The sequence below is a fragment of the Solanum verrucosum genome, unplaced genomic scaffold (genome assembly GCF_900185275.1).
Source record: "Solanum verrucosum unplaced genomic scaffold, falcon-dt-bn FXZP01000229.1, whole genome shotgun sequence".
Classification (NCBI taxonomy): Eukaryota; Viridiplantae; Streptophyta; class Magnoliopsida; order Solanales; family Solanaceae; genus Solanum; species Solanum verrucosum.
The window spans coordinates 5179939-5191316 of NW_026020011.1; the positions used below are offsets into that span (position 1 = coordinate 5179939).

Consider the following 11378-nt stretch of genomic DNA (forward strand, 5'->3'; position numbering starts at 1 on the left):
TTAAAGATTAATTATATGAATCCCACTATTTTTTAAGTTCGTTTCATTTCATTTTGGCCTTTCAATTTGATGTTTGACTACGTAGAATTAAATAAAATAAAAGTTACAAGTAAAGCCAAACTATTGTCCAATCATAGTCACCTAATATAAAGGATCATCCATAATTCCATCCACTAAAAGGCTTACATGTATATGTCACAAACATGTTCTTTGTTGTAATTTGTCCATTTGAATGTTCTCGAAATGTAATGAAATTTCACAAATATTACACGAAATGTATCTATCCATAATAATAACGAAAATGCATGCCCTACCCCATAAAATACGGGCAATGGATGAAGCTGCTCTTTTCTTATCTAGAGATGTCAGTTTCGAGCTTTAGATATAGAAAAAACTCTTGGTTTTGGGCACTTTCTCCTAATAGGCCCTAAGCAGCGCGAATTTGAACTAGTTTAACTCTAATACAAGTACCGAACACTCAATGAGAAATAAAACAATAATGCCCTTAAAATGACATACAATATTAGTTGTGGACTTGGTTTATTTGTCTGGTTTTGGGCTTAAAGTTGAAAAAATAGTGAAAGGCCATATTCTTTATCTGGATAAAACTTGACCAGGTTGTTAAGATGGGCCCAAGCTTAATTGTTCCATAATTTAGAAGAATCCAGGTCTATGATGAAATGTAAAAAAGTTTTTTGCATGAATTGTCCCTATTTCGAAATATTTTTTATGCTTAGAGATTTTTGCAAAAATTTAAAGAATTTCTGCCTCGTCTGACATAAATTTTGTACGGATTATATTATCCGATAGAAGTTGTATAGTATCTAATTCACTCGGCATAAGTAGTGTAGTATCTAATAAGTCATAGATTTCAAATATTTTTTACTTTATTTGAAACTTACGAAGATGGAGTAATGTTTTGGTTAGACTTTTGCAAAATGGAGAAGAAAACACTTTATTTGGAAATATGAAGATGAAGTTGGAAAACATGTTCAAAGCTACTTCAAGATGAATTTAGAATTTTCATCGGCCAAACATTGATTTTCAAATAAAATAAAAAATTATTCTGAAAAAAGTGAATAATTCTCGTGATCAAACATTAGGGTTGGCTCCATATAGTTTCTCAGTTATATATAAAATGAAGATTATATAAGATAGCTATTTTTTTGGGGTGAAATTAGTTGCTCAATCTCAAATCATGATGTATTATAGTAAACTTTCTATTTTGTAATGTTCCCAATTTCGACATGACATGATAAATTTTCAAGAAATCAATTTCATTTATGAATTTAATTGATTGCTTAACTAAACCTACCAAATAAGCTTTGATCATGATTCCAACATCGAGCACCCAAACCCCTTCTTAGGTTTTCCATAGAAAGGATATATATTGGTATTACTCATCAACACATGTCTCATAAAATATGTTACTCATGAAAATCGAAATCATGACCTTAATTCTGAATCCACACAAATTTCAACTTCTATTGCATCAAACTAAAGAGTAACACTTTTATCAAAAAGATAAAATCTGAATGTTGTATATAATATTACATATTCCAAACTCCCAACTATATGCCAAAAAAGTAAACATAGGGTCGAAACTTTAAGTTATTTTGTATAAAAAGAAAGCACAATATTTAAGATGTAACGTGTCAACATAGAAATGGAAATTTATAAAGACGATATATATATATATATATATATATATATATATATATATATATATATAAAGGGAGATAAAATAAAAAAAGTTCATGATTAACAATCAAGATACATCAATTTTGAGATACTTTATTCTTAACCTTAAAAGATTTTGAGACGAAATTTAACTTGCGTCTCAATTAAAAACAGTGATGATATAAATTTTAATTACATAGTGCATATTACTTATAATTATTGAGTTTGATTATACCACTAGCCAGTCGATTAAGACATATCACAATATGTTCTAGCTATTTGGCCAAGGAAGTCCACCAATAATTTCTTTTGTTGCTTTACAACATGGTTAGATTAATAATATCATAAATAGATCTTCTTCTTTTTTCTTGTGTAATCTCAATTCCTCAAACATTCTTAAAATAAAGCTTAATATTCAAGACTAATATGAAATGTATATAAATCACAAACTTCATCATTCAAAATATCTAGTTTTTGTCAAAATTAGGAAATTTGATTGCTTAAACAATTATGATATATAACATTTTTCTTTAAAGCCCTATGAAAAAGAACGACTTAATTTTCCAATGGAAAAATTGTATGCAACATCATTTTTGTGTATGGAAATTCTACATGTCAGATAAGAGGGGGTTGTTCAGATGATAAGCACTCTCCACCTACACCCCTAAGATCGTCGATCTAAGTCACCAAGAGAGCAAAAAGATGGGAGCTCCGATCCCAGGAGAAGTAAAAATAATAAATTGCATGCCGACTCAATTTTGCCTATATATCAAAACTACGTAAGACAAGTTCGCATGGACCATTTTAATATGTTTTAGAGAAAGGAAGTACTGAAATTTAACAAAACAAAACTTGGTGGGTTTTTAGGACCAAAAACCACAAAAGTGAAGGAAGAAGTTTGGATAAATTGGGCTCTTAAGTAATAAGCCCATAATTAAAATGGGCCCAAGTTTCTGTATGATTTTTTTGTTACACGTTTGATCGAGTTCAATTCAAGGTATATACAATTTGTTTCTCGGGCATAGGTGTTCACGAGAGGTTGCATGGGACATCTGTCAACAATAAGTCTTATATCCTAACGAGAGGAAGTGTTTAAACCATTATTCGAATAGATCTTGTTGAATAAATTGATTCTCACATTAATACATGACTAAAATGCATGAGAATAAAAAAATAAAAATAAAATTAACCAAATTTATTCGTTTGAACCCAATCTTCTGGCTATAAATATTTGTCCATGTTTAGTTTTTTCATAGTAAGTTCGAAGTGTGATTTGACTAGTCTTTGAGTTTACTATACACTGAGTTTAAAATTATGGTATACTAATATGATTTATCTATTTTATCTTGAGAGAAAATAATCTTTAAATCTCAAATACTAGAATGGGATCTAAGTACGTTCCTTAAAAGCAGTGTGAATTCAATGGACACTAATTCAAACTTAAGTTGTTAGGAAAAAGGATTATTATTTTTTATTTAGCTAATTATATGCTCAACATAAAATAAACTTCCTAGTATAAATCTTGTAAGCCTTTTTTAAGTTCCGTAACGATCATTTCTAGATTTGTGTGTATTATTCTTGTGCAAAAGTCATGCTAATTTTATTCTTTGTATCGTTCCAATATTATTGGATGTCCCGAAGGGACTACAGTTTGTAAACATGTCTGTATGAAAGTTGAAACACACCTTCTTCTTTTTTAAAAGGAAAGGTTATCTATTGCATTTTCTAGCATGTGAAGAACACGTTTTACAAACATTTAATTGTCAAATAAGTAAAACATATATTATTTTGTTTCAAGTTGTGATTTTCACAAATTTACAAGCAAAATGATTATGGAGAGTATGTATTATGTTAAATTTGTGTATTTTTAAAAATAATTTAAATATAATATATGTCCTACAAAAAGCCATCTTAATTACTTAAAAATTTGAATATATACATTTAGTGAAATATCAGAAGAAGAACTAAAATAAAAATTTATCAACAATAAAAGGTGCAATAATTTCAAAAACTAAAAGTTAATTTTGACCTTTTGTAATGTGTGACCAAATTATTTTGGCTTCAAGCTAAAAATTTATTTTAAAAAATTTCATCCCTATCCTAATTATATATTATTTATAATATAAAAAATATATCAGTCCGTGTTTAAGAGTGAAAATTTAGTCAGCCGTCCACATCGAAGCATACCAAATGCAACGTTACTTACAACTAATTTCCAAGAAAATACTCCAACTATTTGAATTTAACGTGATAAAATTAGTTCATAAAAATATGATTCATTCAATTTACTTAAATAATTAAGAACGTTTTATTAATCTGCTCATTTAATAACTTAACTCATTTTGATTGGTTCAAATTCAACCTAAATCGTTCAAGGTCATTTATCACCCCTATCTGTCACTATAACAAATAGGGGTGTTCATGGTTTGGATAAAAACTGATTCAAACTGAAAAACCAAACCAAACCAAGCCGATAAAATAAAACCGATTTTATTTGGGTTTGGTTGGTTTTAGATTTTTGAAAATCGGTAGTATTTGATTTGGTTATGGTTTTATTCGAAAAAACCGAAGAAATAACCAAACCGAACCGACGAATTATATACATACTTAATATATTTCTTTTTATAAACAATTTTAAAGATCTTATATATGTTTCCATTAAAATTTCTTTAAACTTTACTTATTGAAAGCAAGAATGCCCAAGGTGAAAACATTTTTCTTATTGATTTCATGTATATGAGTGTCTATGACAATTCTTTGTGGGACTGAAAATGTTATTGTCTCTTCCTTCTAGGCCAATATAGTGAATTTTAAGCTTTATTGATAGTAAATTCAGTGATCGAAAGTTCGATAATTTAAGTCATTCTAACTATTTTTTTTGTTTTGAATGGATTGTTGTCACTTTTTTCACATTTTGAATGAATTGTTTCTTTTATTTTTGTGTATGGTTAATAACCGAATAACCGAACCAAACCAAACTGAAACCGATAACCACCAAACTGATAAATGTATATTATATTTGGTTTGGTTTGATTTGATAATTTGAAAATCGATTAAGTTAGTTTGGTTTTGATTTTGACCAATAACCGGTCCAAATCGACCCGTGAACACCCCTAAATTAACAAATAAAGGATTTAGCGACAATTATCTAACGACAATAATATAATTGTTGTTATTTTATTTTAACGACAATAATAAATATTTGTATTTATTAACAAGTTAACAATACTTTTTTAATGCCGCTACAGGTTTTAGTGACTTTGGAATGCAATGACATTAACTCAATCACCGCTAAATATTTTATTGCTATAAATATTATTGTTAAAAGAAAAATTTGTCACGACAAAAAGTCCCTTTTATTATAGTGCATGTTATCACATGTTAATGTAATTTATGTTCGAATAATTTTGCGAATGATCTTTTTTTGTTTGTTTGTTAGAAGCACTACTTAAATAGACCTATAAAATGCATATTTAAATTAATCGGATCAATAAATTCAAAATACCTGATGGTAAAAAAGAGATGAAGACTTTTTTGGTTGAATTAAAGTATTACCACTTGTAAAATAACGGGGGTTGTAATCATTAGACAAAATAAATCTACTGTCATTTATGTTAATTGTGTTTCTTCTTCTAATAAAAATACTCAACTTTGTTTATAATTTCAAGTAATTTTGAAATCTCTTTTAATTAAACTTTATTAGGAGTAACTTCTAATATAAAGTCAACAATTGAGTGACTATATCTTGTGTATAATAGAGTAGTTAGCAATAATTACTTAATTAGTAATGTTGTTTTTAGGATTATATTAATACTTGAAAAATTATATATTTCATCCATTTCAATTTATATAACGCTTTTTCATTTTTAGTCAGTTTCGAAAAGAATGATATCTTTTCATATTTAATAATAACAACAATCTAACTCTAAGTTTTCTGTTTTTTACCCTTAATAAAATGATATTTTTATGAATTATTTTAACTTCTTTTCCTTAATCTATTATTTAAACTTTGTATTCAATCAAATAACTTCACAAAAATTAAGACGATTCGATAACTATAGTGAAATTCAAAGGAAAAGTTGATCAATTCACTTTCATACGTAGTTTCCTACTAATCTTACGTAGTGAGCGGCAATTTTGGACTTTTAGTTAAAGCATGACCAAAATGTGCATTAATTATAATTATTAAATAACCAAGGTCCCATTGCTTTGGTCAAATTGCTTTTGCTTGGTCCTCTAAATTCATTTTGACCCTTTCGATTATATGTTACTTATTATTATTATTATATGTTTTGCATAATGTAGTAAATATTTTGTTTACTAATTTGCCTTTTTTATTTATTTGGGTTCTATCGCTCTTTACTTAGATTCTTCTTCTTTCATTTTTTGATGGAATTAATTGTTGTAAGAGTTGAGGGTTGAGTTTATGATTTAACATATATGTCTTGAAAATTGTTGTTCTAAATTATATTTGATAAGGTAGCAAGGTTATTGTGACGTAACGATTAATAAAACAAGTAAAATTATATTTTGAAGGAAGTAATAGGTTTTCGACGGAATAATTAAAATGTGTGCAACTGGTTCACACCTTATCAATTATCACTATCAAAAGGAAGCGAGGATAAATTTTGGTCTTTATGATATATGACTCGACATAACACATTTAATCTTCAATTAATTAAACTGTTTGTTTTGATCACTTCAATTATGTAGAAAGTATGTTAAAATTGGCCGATTTTTAAAAGTATATTATCTCAAATATGAAGTAATATTTCAAGTTTAACATACTACCATGATAGTTAAATGGTGAAATAATTAATAACTCTGAAAATTATGAATTTTCATAACAAAATTTACAAATGAACATTTAAAATAATTAAAAATTAAATAAGCTTAATCAAATATCATAAAAACTAAAATTTCAGTTTATCAATTATTGAAGAACTCAAAATTACTAGAATTAACCAATAAAAATAAAGATTAGGTAGGTAATATTAATAGGATAAGTTAGGACTCTGAAAGGGGTACTGGCAATATTGACTAGAATATTTATATATGTTAGTTAAAACAAATGACATGCATGGTGCAAATAGTCAAAATAATTATAAACAAATTAGTCATGAAAGTCATGTTCTACCATTTGATTTGAAAATATATATACATATCAACATCAATTAAAGTTTTAAATTTAAAATAATAAAATATCATTAAAATTTTCTCACATCATACTAAAAATATGACAATTACTTTCTTTAATTTATTTTCCATTATAACCTCTTCTTCTCACTCTTTTCCTCAGTCTTAATGGCAAGGTCAATAATGATAACCCCACCCTTTTTAACCACCTTAATTTATTATTATAATTAATATAAATAATACTATTTCTCTAGCCAACTATATCCAACCCCACTTCACCTATATATATTTATGTCATGTGTGTATCACATACACAAACTTAGAGATAAAGAAACTATCTAGCTGATCAATTTGAATCAGGCTCTACAAAGTCAGAATTGAATCTTTCATTCAGAAAATTAAAGAAAACTAGCTAGTTGAATTTGGATCTGCACCGGCTCGATCTACAAAGTCAGAATCGAATCGTTCATTCAGAAAAATCAAAGAGAATTAACTAGCTGAATTTGGATTTGCACTGACTCGATCTACAAAGTCAGAATCAAATCTTTCATTCAAAAAATTAAAGAGAATTAACTAGCTGAATTTGGATCAGCACTGACTCGATCTACAAAGTCAGAATCTTTCATTCAGAAGCAAAATTTGAATCAACATCGGCTCGATCTAAAGTAAGAATCAAATCTTTCTATTATTTTTTTCCAAATTTGTTCGTGAATAATAATTCGAGGTCGTGAAGCGAGTACTCATGGAGAAACCATGCAAGTCATCAAAGAAGAAAATTACAATCTTGAAATTACTACCAAAAGCTGCAGCTGCAGCTGCTTTTATACTACAAAATGCACATGCACCTTTTAGTCCAAGTAGAGAAAAAAGATTAGCAGCAGAACATCATCACAAAAATCACCACCATAAAGGATTTACAGGCCCAATAATACCAGTAATTCCGGCCCATCAAGTTTCGGGTCGAAAATCCGAGCCCGGTTCGCCTAAAATATCATGCATGGGGCAAATCAAGCATAATAAAAAGAAGACGTTGAATCATATGAGAAGTAGTGAAAAAACAAGCACCGGTAAAAATCAACGAAAAAACGTTATGAAGAAATCGATGTCTAATTTTGGTAGTATGTTTGGTGGCAAATCGAAATTGATATCGGGGCGAAAATCAGATGTTGCAGTTGAAAATATTATTTGTAAGCTTCCTGATAGAGCACCTTGTTTGAGTCAAATGCAACGGTTCGCTAGTGGTAGGGAACCGTTGACCAATTTTGACTGGAGGTCGATACAAATTACACCTCAAGATCAACGTAAGTATTATACAGACGATGATAGAGAATTCAGTGACGATGACGAAATTAGTCCTTTTTCTGGTCCAATATTATTAGGTAGAAGTAGAACAACTATATGTTTGGAGCCAAGGAAGGAAATTAATTTATGGAAAAGGAGAACTATGGTCCAACCTAAGCCTCTTCAATTGCAATATTAGATAAGTTCATATTGTTTATTTTTCCCTTTAGTTTCTTGTTTTTGTTTTAATTTCTACTTAGTAATGTATGATATGTTGTAAATTAAAATTCATTCTTTTAAAAGTATGAGAATGAGATAAATAAAGTTAAGTTACGTATAATGATAGTGTAATTCATTGTGGAATTTTTTGAAGTTTGATTTATTCGTCTGTTTTTCTAATTAAATGGAAACTTTTGAGGGATAGTTCTCTTTCTTCAATCGAATTTGCATATGTTTGATGATCTTATTATTCTAGTGTTCTTGAATCTTGAGGAAGTTCTTGGTCTAATAAGGAATAAAAGCCAAGTCAACAACGACCACGGAAGAATCGCGATATTTAATTTTGTATGTCAATATAAATGTTATTTTAGTTATATAATATAATTACACTTTTCACGAAAAAAATAAAAATAAAAATTTAAATTAATCTAACACGCAAAATATGAATCTAGTTCACACTCACCTAATAAAATTTAATTTTGTTTGGTGGTAGCTTCACATATTAATTACACACATGTAGTTGTTTACAAACTAATAGCAGCCACGATTGAGGTGTTTACCAAAAAGATTCCAAATTTTCGTATTTAATTGTGTATATATCACTACTTTCAAAGTTGAAAAATAACAATTCTAGATCATAAAAATCCATAAATTATCATAATACATGATTTTTGTCGTAAATAATGTCAGTTTATAATTAATTAATCCACCGGCGTAATTATTGAGCTGAATTTAAAATGGTGTGATTTGGAACAAAAAATTCTATCTATGAATAGTACAATTATAATGTAATGCTCATGTAATAATATTTATTTACTTATTTATCACGCTAACATTTTATAGCGATCTAATTTATAGACAAAATTTACCCACATGAATAGTAGTACAATTGTAGTGTCATGGATTCTTCTTAGAAAATTCCACGAAAGAAATGAGCTCACCCTTCGTGTTTTCAAGAAATTTTATTCTATTGATCGATGACACATTTTCATAAGTTCTTTTTTTTTATTTTTTGATTAATTGAAAAGGATATGCAATTACAAATTACAAGTGCAATTGAAACTAGAATTGGCCTGTAAAATATACAAATAAATGAAGCATACAAAATGCTTTAAAGAGAAGTTAACATAAATAAACGTTCATCAAAAAAATAATCATTAATGTATGATATACATGAAATATACAATTTTTTTTACAAAATAATATATATTTTTATACATTTAGTTAGCGAATATAATTATTTAAATCAACCGGCTAAATATGTAACTTTCATTCTGTTTCACAATTAGCCCTTATTATGGGCCACTAGCTCGTGTATGACAATTGGGCTTGCTTATAGTTTGAACCAACAATCAACCCAACAATGACAAGAATTAATCAATATAGCCGTTTATCCAACTGTTTAAATTAAAAATAACAGATTTGTGTGTATACACGATGTAAAGGCTATGCATATCGATTAAAAAAAGTTAACAGTGAATTCAAATATTCAATCAATTATCTAATTTGGGTAAAGATTCCCTGCATTCAATTTTACTAATGGGCCAACATGTGAATGGTTCTTTCTCTCGAATATCTTACATGCAAAAGTGTTTCACGTAGATCGAAAGAGCATTTCTTTTTTAAAAATGGGAGAGGAGATTACAACGTGGACTATCAGACTCTCGCCAATAAGGTAGGAGTTCACGTAACCAATCAACTAAACTACTAAGATTCTCTATAGACCGACAAAGTAATTTTTTTAATTTGAGCATCTTACATGACTTATGAGTGATATAATATGAAAATTGTGAGTAAGAAATTCATCAAATAGTGTCCATCCCAATTTAATTATGTCTTTCAAATATTTTAAGTTTTTAATTATTGTGATATTTTATATCACTTTTACGTATTTTTCAAATATATAGATTTTATTTTATTTTAAAAAAAAACTTAGAGCTTTTCTATGTTTGAATTCACGATCAAAGTACAAGCTTGGAATAGTTGCTTAGTGTTTAAGACATTTCACTTTGAATAAATGTGACTACAGGTACTAGACTTTATTGAAGATACCGGTCTCCAGGGGCTTGCCGTTACCTGTAAAGACCTGCAAGAACTTAGGGTGTTTCCTTCTGATCCAGAACCAAATGTTTCCCTGACAGAGCACGGCCTTGTAACTGTCTCAGATGGCTGCCCTAAGCTCCAAACAGTTTTATACTTCTGCCGCCAAATGACAAATGCCGCTTTAATTACTATTGCTAGAAACAGTCCTAACATGGTTCGTTTTCGCTTGTATATTTTGGAACCTCGAACTCCTGATTACTTGACTCTTGAACCGCTTTGATGCTGGTTTTGGGGCAATTGTGGAACAATGCAAAGAGTTGCGGCGACTTTCTCTTTCTGGCCTTCTTTTGGCTAATGCTGCAAAACTGGAGACAGATCCCTTTGGATGTCTTCTTGTTCAGTAAGTTTTGGAGCCTGTAAATTGCTAAGTCAGAAGATGCCTTATAGATGAGATGGGTCCTCTGGACACGCACGCAGCCAAGAAGCTGCCCTGTTGATAAACTTTACATATACCGAACAGTGGCTGTGCCAAGGTTTGACATGCCTGGTTTTGTTCGGATAATGAAAGAAGATGCTGCACATTAGCAATGGAAATTCACCCTCATGCTATTAATCCTCCTTTGTGTAGTGTTGGTTAAGCTGTGATGTGGCAGCCATAAAGTGTTAAGTCGAAGACCTCACATGCCATCAACTATTACCTCTTGGCTAAGCTAATTTACTGCATCAGCTTAAATAAAAAGAGTTAAAAACTCTTGTGAGGTTTGGAATGACAGACCCAAGTTCTATACTTATATTAGTATCCTAATCCCAGTAGGCAGTAACCGACCCTGTTTCACCAATTGCGTATATAAGTACCACAGGTGACATATATGTTGTTTAGATAGTTGGAATGAGTAAGGGCAGAATGGAGGCTGAATACAATATTCACCTGCAAATTCCAGTCATCACAGTGAAACAAATATTTATTTGGTTACTCTAGCATCCAAAAATATTTAAGAGAAAAATAAAATAGTAGCATT

The 11378-nt window shown here is 29.2% G+C and overlaps 1 protein-coding gene and 1 non-coding gene across 2 annotated transcripts; one reads left to right on the forward strand and one right to left on the reverse strand.

Annotated features, from left to right (window-relative positions):
- Positions 1-3220: 3220 nt before the first annotated feature.
- On the reverse strand, positions 3221-3325 carry LOC125820506 (U6 spliceosomal RNA). Its single transcript, XR_007442522.1, has one exon. It is a non-coding gene; the product is annotated as a U6 spliceosomal RNA (small nuclear RNA).
- A 4172-nt stretch (positions 3326-7497) lies between these two features.
- LOC125820020 (uncharacterized protein At1g76070-like) lies at positions 7498-8333 on the forward strand. The gene has a single exon (XM_049499438.1). The coding sequence runs from the start codon at positions 7559-7561 to the stop codon at positions 8294-8296; it is 738 nt and encodes a 245-aa protein (XP_049355395.1). The 5' UTR covers positions 7498-7558; the 3' UTR covers positions 8297-8333.
- The last annotated feature ends 3045 nt before the right edge of the window (positions 8334-11378 follow it).

Coding starts and splice junctions, on each gene's coding strand:
- LOC125820020 (XM_049499438.1), top strand. CDS start 7,559: ATGGAGAAACCATGCAAGTCATCAAAGAAGAAAATTACAATCTTGAAA.